This window comes from Chlamydotis macqueenii, chromosome 1 (assembly GCF_036417535.1).
Source record: "Chlamydotis macqueenii isolate bChlMac1 chromosome 1, bChlMac1.mat, whole genome shotgun sequence".
Lineage (NCBI taxonomy): Eukaryota > Metazoa > Chordata > Aves > Otidiformes > Otididae > Chlamydotis > Chlamydotis macqueenii.
The window spans coordinates 69591092-69618251 of NC_141556.1; the positions used below are offsets into that span (position 1 = coordinate 69591092).

Below are 27160 nucleotides of genomic sequence, written 5' to 3' on the forward strand. Positions count from 1 at the left end.
ATTTTTCCACATTTGCGGGATAAATATCTGTGTTGTGAAAAAAAAAAAATCCTTTCTGGTTGGGTACAACTGCAGCAGGCATAAGAATTTCTTTCTATGTCTCTGAGAAACTATTTAAATGAGAAAATTCTGTCCTTTTTTAAAAAAAAAATCTTTTTTTTTCATCATTCTTACTGAAAACATTTCAATATTCCTTACTGTACCTGAACTGTTCTTACTCTGCAAGAAGCAACCTCTGCTTTATCCAGCAGATCACTGTGCTGTCTGTGGCGAGGTTTATTTAGTGTATCATATGCAAGGGAGTCTGCAATACAGGCATTTGAATGTTCCCTCAAGGATAATTCAAAGTAGTGACTGAAGATCTCCGATTTATAGGATTCATATCTTTCTAGGCAATTACAATTTTTCTTAACTAGGAAACTTTGTATCTAGGTCTAGGTCCCTGATGGGATGCACCCATGAGTGCTGAGGGAGACGTCATTGCAAGGTCACTCTTGATAATCTTTGATTGATCACGGTTACTGGGAGAAGTGCCCAAAGACTGGAGGAAAGCCAATACCACCCCTACCTTCAAAAAGGGCAAGAAGGAGAACCCAGGGAGCTACAGGCTGGTCAGCCCCACTTCAGTCCCTGGGAAGGTGATGGAGCAGCTAATCCTGGAAACCATTTCCAGGCACATGAACAAGAAGAAGATAATCAGGAGTACTCAGAAGGGATTCCCCTGTGGGAAGTAATGCTTGACTAACTTGATAACCTTCTATGATGAAACAACTGGCCTAGTAAACAAGGGCAGAGCACTGGATATTGTCTACCTAGACTTAACAAGGCTTTCAACACTGTTTCCCATAAGATCCTCATAGACAAGCTGTTGAAGTATGAGCTGGTCGAGCAGATAGTTAGGTGGACTGAAAACTTGCTGAATGGCCGGGTACACCCCTGGTGTACCCCAGGGTCAATACTGGTCGAGTCCTATTCAACATCTTCATTAATGATCTGGGTGATGGGACACAGTGTATCCTCAGTAAGTCTGCAGATGAACAAAATTAGGAGGAGGGGCTGATACACCAGAGAGTTGTGCTGCCATCAAGAGGAACCTCAACAGTCTGGAGAAACGGGCTGACAGGAACCTCATGAAGTTCAATAAGGAGAAGTGCAAAGTCCTGTACTTGGGGACGAACAACTCCATATACCAACGTATACTGGGGGCCACCCAGCTGGGAAGCAGCTTTGCAAAAAAGGACCTAGGGGTCCTGGTGGACACCAAGCTGAATATGAGCCAGCAATGTGCCCTTGCTGCAAAGGAGATGAATGGTATTCTGGGCTGCATTAGGCAAAGTAGATCATAGAATCATCAAATCATAGAATATCGCAAGTTGGAAGGGACTCATATGGACCATCAAGTCCAACTCCCTGCTCCTCGCAGGACTACCTAAAACTGAATCATATGACTAAAAGCTCCTTGAACTCTGACAGGCTTGGTACTGTGACAACTTCCCTGGGAAGCCTGTTCCAGTGACCGAACACCCGAACACCCTCAGTGAAGGACCTTTTCCTAATGTCCAATCTGAACTTCTTCTGATGCAGCTTCATTCCATTTCCTCGTGTCCTTTTGCTGGTCACCAGACAGAGGAGATCAGCACCCCCTCCTCCGCTGCTCCCCTTGAGGAAGTTGTAGACTGCAATGAGATCACCCCTCAGTCTTCTCTGAGCAAACAATGTAACCTCAGACACTCCTCCAGAGTCTTGCCCTTGAGACTTTTCACGATCTTGGTAACCCTCCTCTGAACACACTCTAGTTTGATGTCCTTCTTATACTGAGGTGCCCAAAACTGCACACAATACTAAAGGTGGGGCCACACCAGTGCAGTGTATAGTGGAACAATGACCTCCCTCGACTGGCTAGCTATACTGTACTTAGAGAGGTCAAAGGAGATGATCCTTCCACTCCACTCAGCACTGGTGAGGCCACATCTGGAGTACTATGTCCAGTTCTGCACTCCTCAGTACAAGAGAGCCATGGACATACTGGAGACAGTCTAGCAAAGGGCCACAAGCATGATTAAGGGACTGAAGCATCTCTCCCATGAGGAAAGGCTGAGAGACCTGGGACTATTCAGCCTGCAGAAGAGAAGGCTCAGGGGGGATCTTATCAATATACACAAATACCTGAAAAGAGGGTGTAAAGAAGATGGAGCCAGGCTCTTTTCAGTGGTGCCCAGTGACAGGAGGAGAGGCAATGGACACAAAATGAAACAGAGGAGAGTCTGTGTGAACATCAGGGAACACTTTTCTACTGAGAGGGTGACTGAGCACTGGCACAGGTTGCTCAGGGAGGGTCTAGTGTCTTCCTCTTTGGAGATATTCAAAAGGCATCTGGACATGGTCCTGGCCAACTGGCTCTAGGTGGCCCTGCTCAAGCCGAGGAGTTGGACCAGATGACCTCCAGAGGCCCCTTCCAACCTCAACCATTCTCTGATTCTGTGACCTTCTTCATGTAGAGATTTCTATTTCTATTGGCAGTTACATTTCACAGTACAACATCACATTGAACTTCTATACCCTGTAGGCATTACGTGCATTTAATTAACCAGATCAGCACATTACTGAACTACAAACTTATGGAATACCAGAAATATCTCTGTTTAGGAAAACATCCTATTCAGGATATACTTGATTATGTACCTAAATTGAAGCAACGTGAATAAGTATTGCCCAACCCAGTGGGATTTAAACTCTTAACATGGCTTCCCTCACAGTTCTGTCCTGAATTGGGACCAAAACCAGAAATGGGAAATTCATACATGAAACACATATATGTGTTCAAACCGAGAAGTGACCCTGCTCTGCCAGTGAGAGAGGAGAAATAGGGGCAAGTTAAAGACAAAAAAAAATGTTATTAAAAATGGCAGATGAATTGCTTGCTCTGTTCTTTGAAAAACTACTGAAAATGATGCAATTAAGAGGTGGAAGTTATTGATCCAGTGTGGAATACTTTATTCTGAAACAGTGGGTGAGGAGGTCCTAACTTCCTGAAACATTTTTAAATCTCATCCTGATCAACAATGTTATGGTTTATTTTATTTGCAAGGACACTTAGGAATCAGGATCCCTGCTCTCACAGTAGTCAATGCACTCTTTGGAATGGTTTGAGATTACTTTAGAAGCACTGTGGCAGTTATCAGGAGCTAGCAGCTTTTGTCAAAGTGACACTACACCATGGCACTCAGCAGGCAGTGTATTTGATGGCCTGAACACTGAATCTTTCAGTTTTAGCCATCCCTTCATCTGAGCACATTTTCTGGGCTAAGACTTCTGCCCGTTACCTGTTTTGGCAGTGGGTTGTCCCAACTGACTTACAGAGGCAAAGCTTAAAATATTCTTAATTCTTAAAATAATTCAATTAAGCATCCAGGCTCTCACAGGGGTCATTACCAAAAGCCACTTCAGCTGCATACTGCTTCACTGGCTTCCACAGACCTGTCAGACTTAGTTCCTGTTTAACCTCCAGTGCTGGTTTGCACTTTGCTCGTGTGGTTTACTCTCTAGGCAACTTATGGCTTAGTAGTTCTTCTCTCTCTCTTCCTCCTTTCTATCAGGCAGACGTCACACAAGCTAGTAATAGAAAGGGTACATCACTAAACTGAAACCATTGCCAAGAGGCTCTGCCAGAGTCACAGCAAAGATGCTGAGTAATTTGTACCCTTCTGCTCACAAAGCCCTACAGATACCCATACCAATCCATGTGACAATTCAGGAAGCTTTTCACTGCCATGGCCTTGGCTGAAGAGCTCTGACTGCCAGGTGACTGTGCTGCCTTCAACAGAGCTGGGTTGTATGAGCAGGTTGTCCATAACCTGCTCAGAGGGTATGCAACTGGGACCTCTTCTGCGGGGACTGCAAGAACAACAACTTTGATGGGCTCCAGACAACCCCTCTTGAAAGCCTCCTATGTGCAGTCTCCTTCCCGTGGTTCAGTGAAGCAGGGCAAGGAGCTGCACAGAGGTATCTCATACGGGGCTGGGAGCACATGCTGTCCTCACCTGTGCTAACAGAAGAACTGTGGACAGTTTAGCCTCTCTCCACAATAAATCCATGTTATCATAATGCTCCTCCCAGAAGGTGCACCCAAAGTGATCTCTCCTGCGTGACAAAGGGGAGGCAGTGAACATCCCTTATCATCATCATCATCATGGTTGCATCAATCCTCCTCTGAAGACATGAAGAAGTCTAACCACTCCCCCAAAGCACTGGCTCTTTAGTTCAAGATGTAACAGCAACAAACAGTATGTTAACAATAAGAACACTTAAGTCACTTAATGCCTTGTAAAGCATAATTGCTGCAGAAATATTATAAAGGACTTCCACATTCAACTCCTAAATTCCCTCTATAACCACTAAACATCTGTAAAATACAGGAAGAAGACGGAAAGTTGGGGCTGTTTTTTCTGTAACATTCCTTGAATTTAGTAACTTAGTGAGACAACAGCTGAAGGCTTCTGCACAGCACATGTGAATTCAGTTTGTTAGCAGCTCAGAGAAGGGGCTTTTTTGAGAGGTAAAGGGGTGCCCCAAAAACACCTGTGAGCTTCTAAGGGACAAAGAAAGGGAGATGGAAGCCATCAGGCGCTCTGTGTAGCCTATGGAAGAGGGCAACACGTGTCTACTCGCTAACCCCTCATGTCCTGCTAAACCTATCCTACAAGCAGAGAGAGAGGGGAAGGCTTTGGGGTTTGAAGCTACCCCTGGGGTGGTGTCTCTGACCCAGCTGGAGTTCCTCCATAAAGTATGCCAAATCACACAGGGACTCTCCCTTCTGGGGTCCCAGAGGTTCAATCTGTTCACACACATAGCAGGACTCCCTACATCTCCCGCACCACTTCACCAGTCAGCAGAGCTTTGCAGGGCAGCATCACTCACCTTTAAACTCTCCTACCTCCTCAGGTGGAGCAAGGCTGGGCCAGTAGCCAGCCTCTGACAAGCAAAGCTCAGGGTGCTGTGCCACTCCGTTCCTCCTGCAGACACCCAGGAACAAGATGAAGGGGAAAGCCTGGAAACCCAATATACAGACTGGAGAAGCGGCCACCCAAGCACCTCTGCTCATCTGGATATAGGTGACTTGTTGAGGCCTGAAGTCTCACAGCTTGGCTTGGCGCTGGAGTCTGTTTACTGATGTGCTGCCATTCGTATATCCTGCCGCACACCACGGCCCATCATCAGATGAGAAACTGCCGAGCCTTTCTGTTTGCCATGTGGGTTAAGTTTCTAAGCTAGTTATTCATTTCAGGTTATTTTAAATTAGCTATTTCTCACATCTACGTAGGCTACTGTAGGCCTTGAGAAGAGTTCGGCTTTTCTGTTGCTTTTGTGGCTAAACACAACAAACACGAGGCCAAAGACATGTCTGCTTTTGAGAGGTAACAAGAGACCACACAAAGTCTGGGCAGAACAAACCTCTTGAGGTACCGCCTCAGCCAAAGAAGAGGTTTTTTTTTTTCTGCAGAGTTCAATTTCTCACTCCTCCCTCTAAAACTCACTCTCCCCTCAGCCCAGAAGAAACCAGACTGAACCAGTCCAAGGCCTTGGAGCAAGGCAGGGACGTGGCAGAGGAGGCCAGCAAGCAGCCGTCCCAGCCTGGTGTCAGAGCAGCTCATCCCGGGCCTGTGGCCCCAGAGACAAGCAGGGAGCCTCCGAGCAAAAGCAGGGGTACAGCACCTCGGCCGCTTTTCTGACCCCACCGGGCCCCGCCGCTGTGAGGTGCCGCCATCTTGTAGCGGGTGAGGCAGCGCGGCCGGCGCTGGCGGCGGGCCAGGCCGGAGCGGGGAGTTTCACTTTCTGTCCCCACGCTGCCGGGAGCGGGAAACGAAAACTACGCAGCGGAGCGGGCTCGGGCGCTGCCGCCGCCCTCTGACGCTGCCGGCGAGAATAAACCGCGTAGGCGGCTCCACACTCCGCTCGCCGTGGCAGCCGCTTCCCCGTTTTCCTCCCGGTGCTGTCCCTCCCCGCTCGCTGCCGGCCGCCGGGCTGCAGGTGCTCTTTCCTCCGAGTCCCAGCTGAGCTCCGGTGCGGGGGAGACGCGGTGGTGGCCGAGTCCCCCGCCGGCTCGAAGTGCTCCTGGTCCTGCGGGAATCGGTAAGGAAACTTTTTGCCCGGTTTGTGAGAGAGGGCACGAGGCAGAGCCACGGTGCGCCAGGACAAAAGGAGTGGGGGGTGGGGGGGGAAGTTGCCAAATGACAAGTAGTTTGATGGCAAAGTTTTGTTTCAGTTGCATCCGCGAGATATGTGGAGGTGAAGGGCAGTGCCTCAGGGCCACCATCTCATCCCCAGGGCCCCCAGCCCACCTCCTGCCTCAGCGCCATCCCCTCGTCTGCCTGCTCCCCAAAATACCTGTGAGTGAGTGAGGGGAAAGGAGCGACGACGGCTGGGAAGAGGCAGCAACGGACAGAAGTGGTGGCCCTCCTCAGGCAGAGAGGGGGCTGTGGTACGAGGGTGTGAAGGGACCGTTGGGGGTTTGTGGTGAGAGGCTGGTGCCTTGGGAGGGCAGATGGGCTGTGGAGCACGCCAGTGTGAAAGGGAGGACGTGGGGCTGGCTGAGGGAGGGTGAGTAAGAGGGCTAGCTAATTACAGGGTGGAGGGTACGAGGTTACCTTTTCTCTGCCTAGCGCTAGCGTGGTCGCTTGGCTTGGCCAAACCACGTGCGTTGAGGGAGCAGTACTGAGTCCTACTCCTGACCTGCAAAAGAAGCGACCCTGCTTCTCCAGTGAGAGAGGAGAAATAGGGGGCGCGAGGGGAGCCTGGTCCTTGACTCCTGTGCTCACTCACCAGGTTTTTTTAATACATTTATGTAGGGAAGGGAAGGTCATAGCATCATAGAATAGTTTGGGTTGGAAGAGACCTTCAAAGGTCATCTAGTCCAACCCCCCTGCAAGGAGCAGGGACGTCTCCAACCAGATCAGGTTGCTCAGAGCCCCATCCAACCTGGCCTTGAATGTTTCCAGGGATGGGGCTTCCACCACCTCTCTGGGCAACCTTGTTCCAGTATGTCACCACCCTCATCGTAAAAAATGTCTTCCTTATATCCAGTCTGAGTCTACCCTCTTTCAGTTTAAAACCATTACCCCTTATCCTATCACAACAGGCCCTGCTAAAAAGTTTCTCCCCATCTTTCTTATAAGCCCATTTAGGTACTGGAAGGCTGCTATAAGGTCTCCCCAGAGCCTCCTCTTCTCCAGGCTGAACAGCCCCAACTCTCTCAGCCTGTCCTCATAGGAGAGGTGCTCCAGTCCTCTGATCATCTTCGTGGCCCTCCTCTGGACTCACTCCAACAAGTCCAAACCCTTCTTATGTTGGGGGCTCCAGAGCTGGACGTGGTACTCCAGGTGGAGTCAAGTGCAAATCTTAGGAATACTTTATTTCAGATAGCCAAAATGCATCACTTCTCTGCAAGGGTTGGGAAGTTGTGTTCACATCCTTGCTCCTGCACCAGAGTTCCTGCTAGTAGTCCCTGGGGGGGAGTTTCAGCGAACCAGAGACCCAAATCCTCCCATCTCTGTAACCTTCTGCTCTACTGTCTTTCTACCTATTTCTCTAGTGACCTGAAGCCTTTTAGTCCTGAGCTTGCTCTTTCATCCCACCCTTAATCCTACCTCTCCTGCTAAAAGCTATGTCTTGCAAGTTTGCCTCATCCTCTCTACATCCCTAGCTGTTGTTTAACTACCTCTGCCCTGCCTGCCCCCTCCTTTCTGTCTCCTTTGGCATCCCCACTGGCTGTGAGTGTTACTTACCTTCTGGCTGATACTGCAGCAACTAAACCCACTGGCTCTTGCTGTACAAGCACAGATGGGCTCCTGCTGCAGGTGGGCTTTCAGAAACCTGAATGCCTCGTTAAATCGTTTCCAGAGGAAGAGGCAATGCGAGTTCAGACTCTGTTTTCCAAAGGAAGAAATCTAATCCAGTTTCTCTTTTCCTGCATGGCCGTTCTGCTCTCTGGGTTTGGATATAAAATGCAGTATTCTTGAATCTGTCTTTGAATGTCTGAGGGTTTTCGTTTGTTTGTTTCCCAAATAAAACTCCTCAGTAAATTTGACAATATTTAGTGAAACTGAGTATATGACACTTTGACTTCAAAAGTAACGAATCAAAACTACGGTTGGGAAAAAGTGTACTTAAGCCTAAAGGTAATAATTGGGGAAAAAAACCCATTTCTAGCTTCGCTGCCTGATAAATTCTTCAGAAACTTTGATATTTAACATTATTAGGCACAGTTAACCTGAAAAATAACATGCTTTTAAAGCAAAGATTTTATTTTTGTGAACGGCAGAACCAGGATCTCTTGCTAATTTCCCTTTCTTGGTAGCTTTACTTTTCCTCAGGTTCATTTTACGTGCTGTGTAATATTTGTAAAATAATAGTTTCTGAGCATTTGTTTTGTGTTCTAGCCCCACGCGCCCCCCCCCCCCCCCCGTGAATGTTTCCCTAAGCATATCTGCCTTTTCTGATTCTACCTCCCTGTTGGGTGGGCTTTTCAAAAGTTTTATTTTTATGTAATTGCATTTAAACAGTTGTCACTTTGTTTTGCTTGTGTATTTTTACTTTGCTTTAGTTTGGTGATTTTTTTTAAACTTTTATTTTAAAGAGCTGAGTCGTAAGAGACTGTCAGAGTAATGGTCTGTTCAATACTCCCTTGAAAATCACGGCACTGTAGTGGTTCTCTTGCTTAGTTACTTTACCTGTGATCATTTGAAGGAGCATAGAAAGAAACTGATATTTAGGTGCTTAAATGCCTTTTAAAATTACAGTCCAAAGTGCCACAGTAGAGCTGTGACTAAGGTGCTTAAAAACAACGCAGAGAGCCCAGTACAGAAAACAAACAAATGCTTATCAGTTCAAAAGGCTAGAGAAGGTGAAATTTGCCCATTTGAATACTTGGGATACTTCGGGTGATAAAGCATTGCTTTTAATATACAGAGGAGTTTTGCAACATCTGCCATTTGGAAAATTTTCATCATATTATTTAACAAATCTTCTTGATCCATAGTATCTGGAGTTCCCTGACTAGGTGGAGCTGTTTCTGTGGAAGTGAAGATTCATTTGTTTATTTAGCCACAAAAAGAAGACAGGATGAGCAATTGCTGGTCAAGCTCCATGTCTGTTACCTTGCCTATAGTCCGCACACCTACAATACCTATCTTAATTTGACTATACCAAATGCTATCACAGTAGTCTTACTAATTTTATTGACATTCCAGCTTTTTCATAATGAAAATATCAAATAAAAAGACAAATCCTGTGTTTCTGGGTGCTTTGCCTCTTTCTGATCTTTCTGTGTCTTTCTGCAGTCCTTCTGTCTTTGTACAACATTGTTGGTGGGACAAAGAAGTGGACATCAAGAAAGAAGCAAGAAATTAGAGCTGGCACTAAGCAAGACCATGAAGGCAGAAGCAGATGTCCAAAATAATGAAGAGGAAGCCAAAGAGATGAAAACCAAAGTCCAGAGGCTAACATTACTCTTTGGTGTGGCTGACTTAAAAAATGGTAATAATATTTTGTTTATTCTTCACTCCCTTATTTTCTGTTTCTAATGCCTGCTGTTCCATTGTCTGTCCTTAGGCTTAATTTTCTCCTATTCTTTACCTCTTTGCTGAGGAATATACAGACGATTCTCTTTTTGCCCTGCCATTTTGGTTTTTTTGGGAAAGGATTACATGAGGATCTCTCCTTTTAACTCCTCAAATTGGCCATTGCAACCAAAAAGGTCTAGATGATAGCCCAGTCTCTTTCTGAACATGGCCAACGTTGCTTCTGGATTTGCTAAACCATGAACTAGGCCTTAGTTATTCTTCTGCATCACTAGATTGGCCTCTCAAAAACTGTCACCAGTATTTCAGGTGTACATACTGTCCTATCCCAGCTATAGCCCACCCTTACCACTGACTGTATGCATTTCAATTATTTTGAGTTTCCGTTCCATGTCCTCTCTCCTTTTGGTGATGACTTCAGAAGAACAATTTCTAACTTCTGTCTACAATTACTTATACTCCTTTGCACCACAGAATATGCTGCCTTTTTAGATGCAACATGAACAGCTGTGACTTGCTTTTTCCGCTTCTCTCAGGCTAGTTCCTTTCTTTGAAACTGAGACAAAGAATACCAAAAGTAGGCTGAAGAGGAAATTTAAAGCCTGTGTGCTAAACATGTGGTCCCACATGTAGCTCTTCGTTTTGTTATTAGGCCTGGATGTGTACCAGGCCAAATAAAAATAGCGATACAGGCAGCCTTTGACTTCTGGGTTTTTTTAATTCCATATTTAGATGTGTTATGAGAGGACTGAAGATAGAGGAACTGGGAAGCATCTGAGTATCATAATCCAGGCTTATTTGGATATTTCCTGTCAGTTGCCAAACAAAAATAAATGTTATCTGCTTGAGGAACGTAAGAGTAAATTGAATATTTTCTCAGATCTAACCAAGATGCTTGGTCTATGCACTGAATGGCTGAGTATGTGCGAGAGGAGTTTGCCACTTCCAAATAATTTTCACTTTCTTTTCTTGCACCTATCTCCAGGAGTTACTTCTTCTTTTTCTGTGCCTACAGAAGCTATTGGACTGTACAACGTTGGACAGACTTGCTGTTTGAACTCTCTGCTGCAGGTGTTCCTCATGAATATACACTTCACTGGGATACTTCGAAGGTACCACCTGTTTGAACTACCTGAGATATTTCCATCATTGCTCTGTTGTTTCCACTCCTTTTTCATGTAGGATGTGCATTTGAAGACTTGGATTAGCAAGGTTCTTTCGGCTCACTCAGCACAGTCTTTGCCTTGTTGTGTCTGTTATATACAGACTAGGGTCTGCAAAGGTAGAAGTTAGAGTTTTCTGACTTGTTAGTCGTCCCTGATTCGTGTGTCAGTTGCACACTGGTAAGTTACAGTCCTGACCTCTGAGTCTTTATGACTTGTATCTCCCTTTTCCATAACAGGATATGATTTTATTCCGGATATGCTCATAACCCATTATAACTAAAGGAAGTGTCGTGTGTAACCATATTCACTATTAATTTTGTGACTTTAAGCATCCAAACATAAACGTATTTGTGATCGTATAGTGATCATTGGTGAACATATTCTACTCTCGTGAGACCCAACTTGGAGTACTGTGTCCAGCTCTGAAGCCCCTGACATAAGAAAGACATGGACCTGTTGGAGTGAGTCCAGAGGAGGGCCACAAAGATAAGAGGGCTGGAGCACCTCTCCTATGAGGACAGGCTGAGAGAGTTGGGGCTGTTCAGCCTGGAGAAGAGAAGGCTCCCAGGAGACCTTATAGCGGTCTTCCAGTACTTCAAGGTGGCCTACAGGAAAGTCTTTAGCAGGGCCTGTTGTGACAGGACAAGGAGTGATGATTTTAAAACAGAAGGAAGTACATTCAGACTAGAGAGAAGGAAATTCTCTTTTACAATGAGTGTGGTGGAACACAGGTTGCCCAGAGAGGTGGTTGGTGCCGCATCCCTGGAAACATTCAAGGCCAAGTTGGACGGGGCTCTGAGCAACCTGATCTGGTTGGAGATGTCCCTGCTCCTTGCAGGGGGGGTTGGACTCGATGACCTTTAAAGGTCCCTTCCAACCCAAACTATTCTATGATTCCATGATTCTATGATCCATAGCTTCTGGCCCCCAGTTGTCCTAGCTAACACCTGATAGAGAAGAGTAAGTGTTGTTGCAGATAGTGAATATGTAGTGTTACTTTGGTTTGCATGACTGTGCTGTTACTTGTTTGTGAGGAGGGTTGGGGATTCTGCCTCCCTACCAACCACACTAATAACTGGTTTGATTTGTTTTCAGTTTGCTCAATTCACTGCAGCTTTAATTATCTAAGTGATTATTGAAGTTCCTATTCAGTCCTCCTTTCTCCAGATTTCTTACACAGTCACCAGTGTGCAGAGGGGTAAGAAGACAAGTTACAGGCATGCAGAGATCAGAAGTGTCATAAATTGGCAAAGTTAAATAATGTAGGCAGTAGGTTATCATTGTTATTTGAAGAAAGACTTAGAAAAACTTGTGGACTGCAATAAATTTAGGGAGGGTGAAGAGCTTTTCAGTTGGCATATAGTTGAAATACAAGCATTATGATATACAAGCCTATGAAATTTTGAGAGTACGTTGAGAATGAAAGCATGAATGCGTGGGAGGCAAGAACAGCTCTGAAACTCACTGTAACTAAAGTACTTCACGTCCTGCTTGGTTTTACTCTTACTCAGGAACAGGCCAGCCCAAAATTGTGTCCTTTTACTTTAGAACTATCAGCCTGCCCTATGGGATGAGCCAGTGCAGGTGTCTGCTTCCCCTTTTTCCTTCTTTTACTAAAAACGTGCCCATTCTGGTTACTCTCGAGTTGCTTATCTGTGCTATCCACCTTTGCTCCTTCAGGTGTCATGTCTAATATTTCTCCATTGTACCACTTGATTACCATACACGTTGATTCTTCTGTTTATAGGATCACAGTGCCACGAACTCGCATGCAAAAGATAAGGAGTGTCCCGTACCAAATGCTCCTGCTGTTGGAGGAGATGCAGTGTCGCAAGCAAAAAGCTGTTTCTCCCAGAGACCTCGCTTATTGTCTTTCAGCATACAAAGTGAAACGTAAGCAGTGCTGCCTCATGCCCACCTTTGTCTACAGACCAGGAATGTTAATTATCAACTACTAACAAGCAGTGCAGACTCTAACATCTCATTCAGAGATTCAGAAATGTGAGGAGTTAGGTACATGGTGACATAGTACTCTTTATAGCTGCCTTCCAGTTGTGAGTGAGATGCTGTGTCTTACTTGTGAAGGAGGCAAAAAAAGCCCCTGCTGGATATCCTTGCTGATGTCAAGGGTGAGAAGACTATCAGACTGGTCGAAGACTCAACTGCTGATACTGGCCAGAGCAAAAGGGCTACGCAGGGCAGAGGGAGGATAGCTTATAGCTTGGTTTGTCTTGCTATACTGGCATGATAATAGTGAAACAGCTGCTATTTCTTATTAGAGGGAAGGAATCATGGAAAAGATACTGTGTTCGCTCAGAGCCCCAAGGATAGAAAACATATCCTTCCTGTTCCTTGTTATAAGGGCAGAGAGAAGAATTTGCTGGCTTAACCTCCCACCTGGGCAGGGTCCCAAAGGAGAGAGGTTGTTAAATGCGTGGGTGACTGATGACAATGCGATGCTGAGGGTCTGTTTATGTGTACAAATAAAAATGGTGTATCCAAATGCCTGGATCTTTGTCATACAAAAGCCAAAACAGGACAGCACTGTTTTAGGAAAGCACTGAAAGGGACAGATGGCAGCCAGCTCAAACCTGTATTAAGAAGGAATATGAGATAACCTGAATATTTTTGTTTGCATCATTTTTCTCCCTGAAACTGAATGCCTTTGCATTCTGCCTTCCCTCTTCCAGTTAAAGAGAGATACTCAAAGAGAGTTTGTAAAGCTGGACAAGTTTCCCACCTTGTCCTTCTGCTTTAAAATTCAGGTGTGGTTCATAAAGTCCTATATCCCAGCAAGTGGTGCTTTACCTGAATCACAGATGTGCTATTAGACATGAGGAAAGGTACATTTTCTGAGCTTCATTTAGTCATGGGTGTGTATAATCTTACTAGAACCCAGCTGAAGTCAGTACCTGCAGATTTGCAGGGAAATTGAAAGCACTTCCACCTCAGGTTGTTGGGTTATTCCACAAAATTTGTTTCACCTATAATCAAACATAGAGGTAGTCCAGAAATATCAAGATTTTGCTAAACTATGTGTAGTTTTTGCCCAGTTCCTAAATCTTGATTTCATCGTGGGTGGAGAACATAAGTTCTTTGCATTCAAGGATGTGGATTTTTTTTTTCCCCCCAAGGTCAATTTTGAAGCAATTCTCTGCTGAGCCATTTTAAGCAAGCTGTGCATTGAGCTGTATCCTACCAACATAGGTTTCTTAATATGCCAGTTTAGCTAGAGTGGAAAGCCAAAACATAGTGTTACTACGTCATCTTTGGCTTCCTGTACCGAAACTGTGTGCTTTTTCCCTGTGTAGGGATCAAGGGGTTTATACCATTCTGTGGATGAGACATACGGTTAGACCTCCCTATAATTTTTCTCTCAGCACTCAGGAGCATTACAGCCTTAGTGATGGGAAAGGGGAGTCAAGTATGTGGAGTAATGAAGGTGAAAAAGAGAATAGAATCTTCCCTGTATTATATCTAAGAAGGACTCAAATAAATGCAACCCCAACTCAAATGAGACATCTGAGCCCTATCCTTTGGTAGGTATTGAGTATATTCGCCCTGCATCTGGTGACAAGGACATGACTTTTGCACTGGGTTGTGCAATGGGGCATTCAGGGTGTCCCGTCTTTTCCCACTGCCTGCTTAGGTGTCACGGAGACATTGCAGCTTGTCTCCATTCTAAGCTCTGTCCCTGACAGGGAGTGGCAAGGGAGCAAGAAACTGGATCTGATGGGGGACAATAAATCTGCCTTTGCCATCTGTGGGAAACCTGTGGTTGGTGCTGTTCATAACACTGATTGAGATTGTGGTTTCTCTTTGTCCAGTGTTTGTGCAGTATGATGCTGCCCAGCTCTTTCTGACTCTCTGGAATCTGATAAAGAGGCAGATGCAAAAGCCAGAGCTGGTAAGGACAGTCACTGAAACACCAGCTCCTTTGACCCCTTGTCATGTATGGTTTCCCCTTGAAGAATCTCATTCATAGACAATCGTCCTAAATGAAATTCTTAAAATTATCCACTATTTGAGTATTTCCTCTCATCTTTCAAATGGGAGGAGGGAATCTTGGTTTCCTAGACTTCAGCATTTTGAAACACAGTTAACTTTTGTTCATCCTACTTTTTGTGGCATACCAGCGTCTCTGTTTTAATGGGAGAGTTGATTAATAACAAAGATTTATCTTCTTGCAGCACTTAATTTTGTTACCTTGCATTTCTTCTTTCTTCTAATTTCTTTAAGCACTTATTGGTGTGTCTTGACACAGCTCCTCCATTCTCCTCCAAGTCAGCCGTGTGCATTTCATTATAATTAGTCACTGTTAGTATGTTATGCATGTGACAGTTCTTCCTAGGGGAGCAGTGTAATTTAAGAGAAGAGTGACTCTTCCTCACCCACTGTCATAGTTGTATTCGTACAGAAGACAGGCTCTTGTGCAGTTCCAAACAAAGCAATAAAATTCTGCATCAAAGCAGATATTTAACTATCTGATCTTGTTATGGGCTGTGTCTTTCCCCTCTGCTAGGGGATGAGGTGAAGGAGTTATTCTCCTTTAAATGGTGGGAGGTGCCCTGTCCACATAAGTCAATGTCAGATCTGGGTTCAAGCCTTAAAGCAGTAAGATTGCATGACATAATGTGTCCACATGGGCTTTCCCACCCACAGAGGGGAATACCTCAGCTGTGTTCTTCATAAACCTTTGTTTGGCCTTTTTTTACCCCTCCAGGTTGAAGAGTTTAGTTGTTTGTACACTATCTGTGTTCAGGAGCACCTGGCCTGTCAGAAATGCTCTTCTGAAACAAAGAGGAGCAGCAGCATGTTAACCCTTCCACTTCCAGTGCTGGATTCAAATTCTCACATGCTGAAGACTCTGGTAAGTTCAGTGGTAGCGCTATTTCCTTAGGAAGAAGATTCTGCTCTGTTTACTGTGGGAGCGTTCTTGCAGGACTGGTCTCTCCTGGGACACATGTAGAATCTCTGCAAGAATCTCTGCAGGGTGTCTGTGGCTTTGAGGTGATCTTTTCTCATTCACATTTCTTTTTTGTTTTGAGGGGTTCTAAATTTCTCAAAAAACTTGTTTGATTTGGAAGATGGAAAATAAAGTCCTTGAATCACCTTTCTGAAGAGTGTTGACTAAATACTCTGTAAGACTCAAGGCTCATATTAACACAGTGATGTGTACCTGTGAGACCTTAGATACTACAGTGAGGTGCCCTAGATAACCTGTAATTCCTCTCCAGACACACTATGTTTACCCAGTGCAGTGTTCTTTTACTGTTAAGTCAGTACTTTTGTTTGATATGCAGATACAGCAGTGATGGTGGCTGTGTAAGTGCTGCCACAAATAGACAGTGGATTTTTCGGGTGACACTGGGCCATTGGACCTTATTTATTCTCTGACTGCTTTATACCGTTTCAGCCTAAAGGAACCTCTTTCAAAACCTCTGAGGCTTTGAAGTAGGTATAAAAGTTATGCATCAACATATTTTTTGTGGAAAATTTGGTACTCTGGTTTTTTTTTTTTTTTTTTTTTTTTTTTCCCAACTAATGTAATAACACCAGCAGTTAGGAAAAAGGGGGTACCCTTTTTTAGGCTGCCAGGCAGTCTTTTGTCTTTTGAATATGCCTTCTGTAGCTCTGCTATTTGCATGTACTCTGTACAAGTAGAAATAGAAATCCTGCTTGAAGGAATTCAGTTGAAAGAAATCTCTGCCTTTCTAGGAGGACTGTCTGGAGTACTTTTTCCATCCAGAAGAGTTGACTGATGACAACATGTGTTTCTGTGAACAATGTGGAAGGAAAACACCTTTTTTGCAGGTACTCAGAGAATTATTTCCCTATATATTTCTTATACACAGAACTCCCTTTAGAACTGGGAAGGGTGGGGAAAGGACTCAACCATACCAGTTTAAGAGGAAGTCAACAACTCAGAGATTTGTCAGCACAGCAATGTCAGCTGGGTATAAACCACATGCATCTTTCCTGTTAGGAAGCTCCCTGCTGTAGATGTAGCTCTAGCAATAAAAGAATGCTTTCCTGGGTTTTAATGTAAGTCACCGAGGGATGGTATACCACCATTTCTGTACTAGCAGGAAAGCTTCTGTTGGCTTATGTTGTGTTTCCACCGTGAGGCTTTACACCACTACGTAGCCCCACAGGTAGACAAGAATATGCTACTGGAGCTGTGCATACATATAAAAGTAGGCTACTGCAGGGTGATTTCCTTTTTCCCTTGCCCTCCACTGGGCTCCCCATTTTTGCCAGTACTGGTCTCTGCCAGCCGATGAATTAGCTGTTTCATGAAGAGGCAAGTGCTTTGAAGAGAGAGGTATGTAAGGGAGACGTCCTCAGCTCAAGGCTTGGAGGGAGCTTTCCACATTATTTTCACCAGCGGGCACTCTGAGGCCACAGCGCATCCATGTGTCTTGGTGGCAGCCATGGCAGCAGCAGTGATATTGACATAGGCAGTGCTGGAAGGAATGAGCTGTCAGCTTGGCGTCCTCCACGGAGCTCCAGTGGCTACATGTCACAAGAAGGTTGTTGGCTTGCCTCTCTTCACCAACCTAGTGTTAAGAAAGCAGATGAGAAACAAAGCAGCCTATGAGACAAGCAAGGCTGGATGCTGATCACGCTGAAGTTGGGAAATGTGGTTATCACAGCTCTGTAACATGTATGTGTCTCGTGCAGATGAGCTACAAAGGTTTGGCATCTGCTGTCCGGTGGAATTGGCAGTCATTTGCTGTAGCGCTGACTGCTCTCCTTGCTACATGTACCGGGTGGCAATGACTGTTTCTACCTGACCTCCCCAGGGTTTGTTCCTTAGTTTTCAATTGCATTATTTATTGCTTTACAGAGCATGAAGCTAGTCCATCTGCCAAAGACTCTGACCATACACCTAAAGCGTTTCTGCTTCGAAGAGTCATCCTACGTTCACAAGCTTAGTCACTATCTGCCATTCCCGCAAGACCTTGATTTCAATGCAGTCTTGACAGAAGATCAGTGCCAAGCAGATGACAGTGAAAAGGTGAGATACTCCTAAGGCCCTGTTTAAAAAGGGCAGATTTTCTTCTCCCCTCTGCTCAAGTCTCCTAAAAACTTTAAGAGATTACCCCAGTACTTGCCTCAGTTCAAAGCACCTGTCTTAAAAATGTGTGTCTCAGGCTTTACCTGTGCCTGGTATTGTCTCACATCCCATGGTTTTAACTGGTTTAGGCATTATTCAACTTCCTGTGCTCAGATTAAGTCACCATAGGCACCATAATTGAAGCTTTCTGCCATAAGGACAGAAGCCAGGCTTTACAAAAAACCCCACCAATCTCTTTTTTTCTGAGTCTTTAGTATAACTTTTTCTTCCATTTCTAAATATACTGAAGAAAAGATGAAAACACAGTTCATTTGAATGACCAAACTTAGAGGCAACTTCTGTCCTGTTCAACCTCCAGGGCAAGACGGCCTCAGTGAGCAGCAGACCTACTGCTTTGCGGAGGTCACTAGTCCAAGACAGAGGAACTCCATTCCTGGCAGTTTCCCCATGCAGTTTTGTTTGCCAGAGAGTTGAGGTTAACAGGGAGGTGACAGCTTTGCCAAGCAGCTGGGAGTGATGTGCCACTCTGTGGTTCTGTTCCCCTTCCGGAGAAATAACAAGGGAAGGTGTGGCAACAGCAAAACCTCGCTGGTGCACTGTTGGCTGCCCTTTTGCTGTCCTGCTGCCTTTTTCACATGCCTGTGATCTCCAGGGAGGCTGCCAGCGCATAGCTGGCAGGCAAAACTCTGAGGGTAAGTGCAAAAAAGGCAGAATCCTCAAGGCCAATCTAATCTTTCTCCTTTTTCCTTACGAAATGCACATTCTTGCTGTCCTGGCTGCTGCTTCTCTTCAGCCAATGGCAAATGAGAATTGCTGCACTGAAAGTTACTCTTTGTGGTTCTTCACAGGCTGCCTGGCAGTATGAGCTTTTTGCTGTTGTTGCTCATTCAGGATCAACTAATTCTGGACACTACTGTGCCTATATTCGAAGTCTCACAGAGGGTAAATGGTATTGCTTCAATGATTCTAAGGTTTGCCAGGTGAGGAGACAAATCCACATTTCTTTTGTAGCTTCCTGGACACTCCTCCAGATCTCATTCAGTCTGACTGACTGCTGATTAAAGAGAATTGGGAAAGAAAACTGAAGCTGCAGAGCTTTGTGCACCTCATTCCTCTGCTGCAGCATACTCTGAGCTGAGGACAAAACAAGGCCTTAGGTTCAAGTTTGCAATTTTCAGAAGCAGCCATTCGCTGTATACCCTGTTTTATGTACCGTAGATCTGTTTAATGTATGTGTTCAGAAGAGGCAAAGGAACTGTTTTTCCTCGAAGGGTAAAAGCAATAAACTGTTTTTTTAAAAGGTGTTTAGTTCCTGGAAGTACCACTTATACCACTGTTAATGAGGATTTCTGTGCTGGTATCACAGTGTGTCCATCTCTTAAAGAGTTTTTATCAGCATTCCCTTGTTTTTTTTTCTTCTCTAGGTATCATGGGATGATGTTAAATGCACCTATGGACATTCCAACCTCCACTGGTAAGCAAACACATCTCGGTTTCTGCCTAATGCTGCTCTAGCATTTGAAATGAGGGTAGCAAAGAGAGGGAAGACAAATGATTTGAACTGCATGTTGCCTGGGATGTACTGGGGATGTAGGAGAGTAGAAGAGACTTCTGGTTATGCTGGTGTGACTGCCTATGACTATAACGGGGGCCTGCACAATTACTGAGTAGTCACAAATGGGGCTGCAGGAATGGTCTTGTCACTTATAATTGCCACTTGGACCCTATATCCTGACTAAATTAGATACGTCAGTCAGGATTCCTCCATGTTCTTTTTCTTGATGCGTCATAAGGAAAGGAGCCATGAAGAGAAACAAACCCTCCTGTAAGCTATAGCGCTGCCAGGGGGCTGGCTTTGTATGCTGCTTCAGGAACATTGGAGAGGGCCGATTCAGTTGACCTAAACCTCAAAAAGCTGAGCAGGAGCAAACCTGTGAGGTTACTTGCAACCTAGATCTTCAAACATACATCTTGTTTTGCTTTTTCTTTGCTTCCACAGGGGAGAAACAGCCTATCTCTTGTTTTACATGAAAAAACATCCTCAGTAGCCTTATCCAGGAGTATCAGAATGTCTTGGGAAGCTGTGTGTTGTCCATGGAGCTCAGGACCTCTGTGCCAGTGTGGACATGTACGAGTGTTCCATAAGAAACATTTTGCACTCAGTGACCTCTGTCTTGACATTTATGAAAGAAGTGCAGGAGACACTCAGCTAGAGGAAGGATCTAAGAACTCCTGCACCTAGAAAATCTTTCTTTCATATGTTTTTGATATTTATGTGATTCTGTGTATTCATTTCCTCTTAAAGTTAGTCCTTGTCTCTGCTGACTTACTGCTTTCTTTAATGCTGATGCCCAGATTCCAGTACGGGGAAGCATTTGACCTGAAAGCCTGTCTGATGTTCCAGGGAGGCATGTGGTATGGCTAGAGAGCTGTGATAGCCGTACCTGGCCAGTAAGACTTACTCTTCCCTCTTAGCGCCATGTTAGATGCTGGCAAGCTGGGCAGGGAACCCCAAAAGTCTTGAGAAGCAGCTGGAACACGGACTAGAACCCTTATGACAAATGCAGCAGTGACGTTTGCTCCTTAAAGCCTTCCTGAAAATGAGTCATTACAGGGGTTGAGATGTGTTTGAAAGTCGGTGTCAGCACTAAGAGGTGTTTTTAAATTAAGAGCTATTGTAGTAGTTCTGATTTACCAGATGAGTTTGTATGTATTTATGCAGATGATGATTGTTTTAGCATACTTATCAGGCATTTATATGCATTTTATTTCCTGTATAGAGGAAAATATTCAGAGCAACAGAGATTCTGAGGCTAGTTAGTGATTTTGCACAATACAGTCCATAAACTCAGATAAGAGGAGAAGTGAGATGCCTTGATGTACTTGAACTTTTGGGATGTTCCTTTAGTACTCTTCAGCTGGTTGCTAGTTTGAATTGTCTTGCTCTCTGCCTTCATGAAGTGGAATTGTCCGTCAAGTGGAAAGTATTCTGGAGAGAACAATTTTATAAAGAGAGTGGGTAATTTTTAAATCTCCTGTTGAGTCCTGTCACTCTATGCTGTTGGTTCAGCCTGTGCTCCCACGGCAAGACCACACAGCTGGAGGGAAAATGTAGAGGGAACTAGAAAGGAAGGTCGGTAATGTGACAATCAGAACAAGTGTTCTAAAGTCTCATCACGAGACTCAGTTGTGAGGAAAGTTAAAAACTTTGGTTGTGATGCTTTTAAAGCACTCATTGTGGTAAGTATTAACTCTGTGAAAGGATCAGTGATTCTAGTAGTTTGAGATCTAAAAATACCTTCTAGCCTAACGTATTCTTTGGCTGGATCTTTACAAGGGTGCTATTTTTGTGGGACTGAGCACATTTAAAAATTATTATTTTAATTATAATAGCTATATATAACCTAATTTTATTTTGATAATGAAGTTTGCAAATTATGTCCGTTTTCTGTTGGTATGTGGAAGGTGAATTGAGAAATCTTGGAGCATAGCTGTGAAATGACATTTTTATGAACTAGCAGGTATTTATTTCACTGTACTAGCAAAGTCCATTATTCTGTTCAAATCTCTTGTATTTGTACTGTTCATTCTGCATTTAAAAAAATTTCCAGTGTATTGTTTGTCACCAGGATGAGGAATTCTCCGTCTATTCACCTTTGAGAATGTGTTACACTCTTTCTAAAGCACCGTGCAATGGGTGAGGAAGAAAATCAAGTTCCCGTCTGCTTTATCCAGCACTTGGTGTATGTGAAGTAGCTGAAAGACAGTGCACTTCCAGAAATTGAGAAGTTAATGAGTTAAGAGACTGAAAGACATTTCTAATTTGATATAACCTGAAATTTAAAACCAAGCTATGCTTATGAAAAATGCCTTAATTGTGTCATAACCTTCCAGGTATATCACTCCTCAAGGAATTAATTGCTGAGATATATTAAGAATCTTTTCAGTCAGTATCTCAATGAAAAGTAGTCAATGTTTCTTGAATAAAATGGTATGGGATAAATTCCCTAGAAAATAAGTCTTGTGGATTATTCTTGGTCTCTTCTTTCCCAAATACCGTAAATGCACGTGGGAGGCTCCAGGCCACATGCACAGAGGTTGTATGCTCAGATAAATATTCAGGGTAGAGCTACTGCTAATGTTTAGCTCCAATAGCCTAGGAAATGAGGCTAAACCTTCCCTGGGCACTTTGCCCTCGTGCTAGAGACACAGTGGGTTTATTGTCAAGGTTGCTGTCACGTGGAAGCTTATATTGCTTCCAGGCCCGGATGGGCCATGGAAGGAATGGGAGGTGTGCAAACTGCATTGTGTATAGATTTTAAAAATCTCCTCGACCTGAGCTGCTTTTGCAAAAAAAAAACTACCTTGGCTGCCTCTGTGTCCACAGTAAAGTTCAGTTCTACAATGAATAAACTACCCAAGGATGACTTTTAGCTAAGTGGGTGGGATTCTGTGCTAGTTTATTCATACATGGTGACCGGTTATAACATGGAGTCCACTTCACCCAGGATTTCTGCCAGAAAAATATTTTCCTCTGTAGAGTCACTGCAAAGGAATTGGGGTGGTTTGTGCTGTCTTGGAGTCACTGTGCAAATGAAGCCTAGAACGGGCAGCAAGGGTGTTGAAAAGCCAGATAAAGCCAAGAGAACATGTGTGGAGAGATGATTGTAGGTCCTGGTAACTCTTCCTTTCCTCTTTTTGTTTGTTTTGGGATTACCGTGCATTAAGGGAAGGAGCAGTGGCAAAATACACAGTCTTTGCTTCATCTCTGACAGACTCCTGCTCAGATTCAGATATTCCCCGCCTTCAAGAAACACACAGAAAAAAATAGAAAAAAGTACATATATGTAATATATGTAATAAATATATATCACACACACACACATATAATCTCTAAAACTTTGTTATGTTGTAAATCCCCAAATTATACATGAAAGTAAAAGAGAAATCATTTTTTAGATACTTTACTTCCAGTATCATTTTAATTTACAAGAGTCACTTATCAACTAGTTATCATTGGTATGAGAAAAAAGTACTGCACAGGAGATTTATGTTTAAAAAAGACCGTCAAAAAAGGACCTTTTCTAATAGGGATTAAAAACCATAGGTTGATAAGACTGTAGTTACTCTAAGCTACAATGCAATGTGTAAATCATATGAGGACTTAGCGTTACTACTAATTGGCTTTACTGGTAATTTTGTTGATCACAAGAATCTGTTGTGTCTGATAGATTCCAATAGCGAATCCTGTAATGATATTCCCACAGGGGAATGGTGGTAGTTTTAAGTCATCAAAGGCATCTTCTTCCAGCAGGTTTAACCTTTGCTAAGCAGGTTCTCTCACCAGCAGTCGCTGCCTTTTTATCTTCATGGACACGCCTCCGTCTGGACTCAGCAGCCTGGGGTTCAAGCCGGTGCCTGGAGCAGGCCCCTGGGAACAGCTTCAGTTTTTGCCTTCCTGGAAGCCAGCACTGGCCCTTTGCTGGCCCCTTGTGTTTCCTGCAGCACTGCCTTTTGGGCAGCTTTGTCTTACTGGTCTCCTGTCCTTAAAGACAAATTTCTGGTCCTCCCCTGGCTGAGGCTATACTTCTCACTGGGAAATTTTGGCAATGATGTCAAGCCAGGGTTGGCTTTGCCTGTAACATCCTGTCGTAGTTCAGCCCCGATCGGACCAGACTACGCAGTCTCTCTCTCACTCCCCCCACACTCCGAGAAAAACAGGGAGAGAAAATATAAGGAAAAACGGTTCGAGGTTTGAGACAAGGACAGGGAGAAATCCCCAAAGTTACCGTCACGGGCAAAACAGACTCGACTTGGGGAAAACTATTCATTTATTACTACAAACAGCAGGATAATGAGACAGAGAACAAGATAACCTCCCCTCACCCCTCCCTCTTCCCGAGCTTAACATTATCTCTACTACCTTCCCCTCCCAAGCGGCATAGGGGGGAAAAGGGAATGGGGGTTGTGGTCAGTTCATCATATGTTGGTCTACGCCGCTGCTTCATGGTCGGGGGAAGAGCTCCTCACATTCCTCCCCTGCTCCAGCGTGGGGTCCCTCCCACGGGCCACAGTCCTTCGTGGAACTGCTCCGGCGTGGGTCATCTCTTCCATGGGTGCAGTCTCTCCAGAACAGCTGTCCCAGCGGGCCCTCCACGGGCCACAGCTGCCTTCAGGCATCCACCTCCCCCGGTATGGGGTCCTTCACGGGCTCCAAGTGGATCTCTGCTCCTCCGTGGACCTCCATGGGCTGCAGGGGGACAACCTGCTCCACCATGGTCGTCACCACAGGCTGCAGGGGAATCTTGGCCAGGAGCCGCATTACTCCTCCCCCTCCTTCTGAACTGACCTTGGCGTCTGCAGCCGTTCCTCACAACAGGCTGGTAGATGTCTCTCAGGATCTTTTTTACATCTCATTCACTTCTCATCTCCTCTCCACTTCTTGCAGCCGGGCTGGACCGAGTCGGGCCCAGTCGGCTGCCTGGCGAGAGGCCAGAGGGTGAGGCCTGCAAGGCCCATGAGGCCTGCGCCTCCCCCTCTGCGCCTCTGCCCCCACTCAGCTTCTTCACATCTTCTCTTCTCTCTCTCTTTTTTTTCTGTTTTCCCATTCTTAAATACGTTATCGCAGAGGCGTTATCACGAGACATTCTGCTACCAATCGGCTCGGCCTTGGCCAGCAGCGGGTCCGCCCTAGGCCTGGCCAAGTCCCCTGAACAAAGGGGAGCGACTTCTAGCAGTTTCCTACAGAAGCTACCACCTTAGGCCCCCCCCTACTAAACAAAACCACGACACATCCACACTAGTATTTCTTCTCCTAACGCAGCTTGGGCTTGAAGCTGTGAGCAGAGAGCAGCACGTTCCTAAGAAGTGCACACAGAAACCTCAAACAACCTTTCGAAGGTATTTTACAGAGCAATTAGTTTTTAGAAGAGAGCTATTTAGCTCTGAGTCCGTGCTGTTTCCCACGTGGCTGGCTTATATTTTACCAGCTTCAAGTTGTCAGGCTCAGCACTGTTTGTACCTGCCTGTTGAAATGCGTCCAGGAGTCACCAGCGCTTTAGAGAGCTTGGTAGATAAAAAAAAAAAATTCTGACATATATGAAGTCAGGAAACTGGAAGAGAAATGCTTCTGGGCTAAATCTACCTGAATTAAAAAAAAAAAAATGCACAAGTGCTGTGAAAAACTGAACAGGAACTTAAAAATAAAGGCAAAGGGAATGAAGACCTTCACATAGGCTTAAGAAAGGGTGCTCTGAGCTAATGATTGTTTTCCTAAAATAGACTAATGACTGAAATTTCAGCAGCCGGTGGGATGCAGTTTGATTCAGTGTGAAAATGTGCTTTGCTGTGTGAGGGATGGCCGAAGCAGCAAGCAGGATACCCCTCTCCATGTCTGCCTTTGTGATGAGCAAAGCGGAGGTTGAGGAACTGGGAGAATCCCTCTCATTAAGGAGATGGCTACACGTCGCTGAAGGACAGGGAACATGGCAGCTGCACTGGAAAGCCAGCCTGTTACTAATATACATTAGTTTCTGCAGTGATAGAAGTGAGTTTCTTCCTGTCCTTGGTTGCTGATCAGCTGCACAGGTATGTCGGCAGTCTCTGTGACATCATCAGGTGGATGGTGCAGAGCGCTGTGGTCGTCATATATCTTTCCTTTGTGTAAGACATTTTTCTTACAGATCAGGAGAAAACCACATAAGCACATCGAATCTCCACAGTGCACACTGAGCAGTACAGCTGCTGGTTAAACCTTGTTTTCCTTGCAGAATTCTGGCAGAAGAGGACTGATCTTTTTGACTTCAGAAATAAAATCAAAGAGTTCTCCTTTGCCTTGTGCTAAAGCTGCAGTGACCTGCACACCTCATTTAAAATCCTTGGGCACGGGGTTGAGGTGCCTGGGGCCAAAGCCAGCTGTGGGGGAGAAGGCCAGGGTGTGGGGATGGAGCAGTGAGAAGGTCTGTGGTGTAGACAGAGAGAGAGGCCACTGCTGGTTGAGATGGGCACGAGCAACAGCTTGAAGATACAAGAGGAAAACTAGCTGACATGAAAAGGTACAAAATCCTAAAGGAAATCTGGTGCTGGAGGACAAGAGTTTGGTACCACTGGGGACCTGTTGTAGGAAGCAGCAGGGTGGACCCTTGGCCACCTGACTGAAGCTTGCTGGTCTGCAGGGTCTCTTTGAGTGTCTGCCCTGGGAGTGCTGAGCCTGCTCGTGCTCAGCCTCTCCGGCTTTGTTGACTTCTGTCTGCGTTAACTTCAAAACAACAGGTTTATGCTTTCAGGTTGAGCATATTCTGCACGCAGGGTCTGCGTGCAGTTAAAAGTGTCTGAATGAAGTGACCTGTCCCAGGTCACTGGGCATTTGAGATGCTGCCTTGTGAAATGTGGTGCTACCCCGGGGTTGGTTTTGCTCGTAACAGGCAAAGAAATGACACGGAAGGAAAGGTTAATTAATGTCTAGATAAACAATAAATGCTTAACTCTCATATCTTTAAAATGAGTTATTGGAAAATTTTGGGGAGGGCTGTGAAACTAGGTAGCATGCCAGCTCCTCCTGGCAGGACACAGGAGCCTCCAGGCTGAGGTCAAACCTGCTCTGCATAAAACCAGGAGGTTTGGGATTTTCCAGAATAGGCTGCTATTCCTACTGAGCCTTGTAAAAATGTTATTCAGTTTATGCAGAAGAAGTTTTTCAGTTGTGAATGGTAAAAAAATCCTATGTAGGACAGCGTGCAAACGGAAAAGGCCATAAAGTAACACTAACATGGCGTCAAGGGACGAGACACCTGAAGCTGTTTGGCTCCTGAAAAGTCAGTAAGTACAGAAAACAACGCAGTGGCTGCTCCAGGAAACACCAATGTGCCACAGGGTGCCATTAGTGATAATTGGTCTTGCAGCTTAAGCAGTTTTGCTTTTGAAGAGTCACACCGATCTAGCACAACGGATCCTGAAAGGACAAAGCTGTGTTTATTTCTTAGCTCCTCTCTCATCTGGGGGAACCCTTCCTTAAAAGGACCGTGTTGTCCCTGTGTCCCGCAGCTCGTGAGCAGGAGCAATGGGGGCAGTGGAGGGGATACATATAATACGGGTGCCCGGTGCTGTGGGGATGAAGCAGTATTGGGAATTTTTTAAACTACCATGCCTCCTGTGGCCAGAACTGTGCTTTCTCCTGAAACAAACAGCTTTGTAGCTTCTTCTGGTGATGTGTTCAGGAACAGACAGGTGAGAGGAGAAATGGTTCTTGGGATGTATGCAAACTCCTCAAATACCACTTTTTGGCAGAAAAAGCAGAGACTGAGGTATACAAAAGGCTGCAACCTCCGTCAATGCAATAT

General features: G+C 45.0%; 1 protein-coding gene across 4 annotated transcripts; it reads left to right on the forward strand.

The window, feature by feature from the left end:
• Positions 1-6013: 6013 nt before the first annotated feature.
• Positions 6014-25666, forward strand: USP18 (ubiquitin specific peptidase 18). 4 transcript variants are annotated; one of them, XR_015259602.1, is made up of 13 exons: positions 6014-6129; positions 9336-9531; positions 10591-10687; positions 12489-12634; positions 14569-14648; positions 15465-15611; positions 16460-16555; positions 17592-17762; positions 18671-18802; positions 19247-19296; positions 23137-23476; positions 24626-25368; positions 25505-25666. XR_015259602.1 is itself a non-coding variant. In XM_086755856.1 (11 exons), coding segments are annotated over exons 2-11 (1026 nt in total). In that variant the 5' UTR covers positions 6014-6129; positions 9336-9425; the 3' UTR covers positions 25506-25666. The 4 variants fall into 4 exon arrangements, 3 of the variants coding, with proteins under 3 accessions (XP_086611982.1, XP_086611970.1, XP_086611978.1); XM_086755856.1 differs by lacking the exons at positions 23137-23476; positions 24626-25368; XM_086755844.1 differs by lacking the exons at positions 23137-23476; positions 24626-25368; positions 25505-25666 and adding an exon at positions 19822-21840.
• Positions 25667-27160: the final 1494 nt, after the last annotated feature.

Bases quoted from the DNA above. Each gene is read 5' to 3' on its own strand.
- USP18 (XM_086755844.1), top strand. From the start codon at position 9,426: ATGAAGGCAGAAGCAGATGTCCAAAATAATGAAGAGGAAGCCAAAGAG. The intron at 10,688-12,488 runs GTACCACCTGTT...TTCTGTTTATAG, and splicing joins TTCACTGGGATACTTCGAAG to GATCACAGTGCCACGAACTC. The intron at 15,612-16,459 runs GTAAGTTCAGTG...CTGCCTTTCTAG, and splicing joins CTCACATGCTGAAGACTCTG to GAGGACTGTCTGGAGTACTT.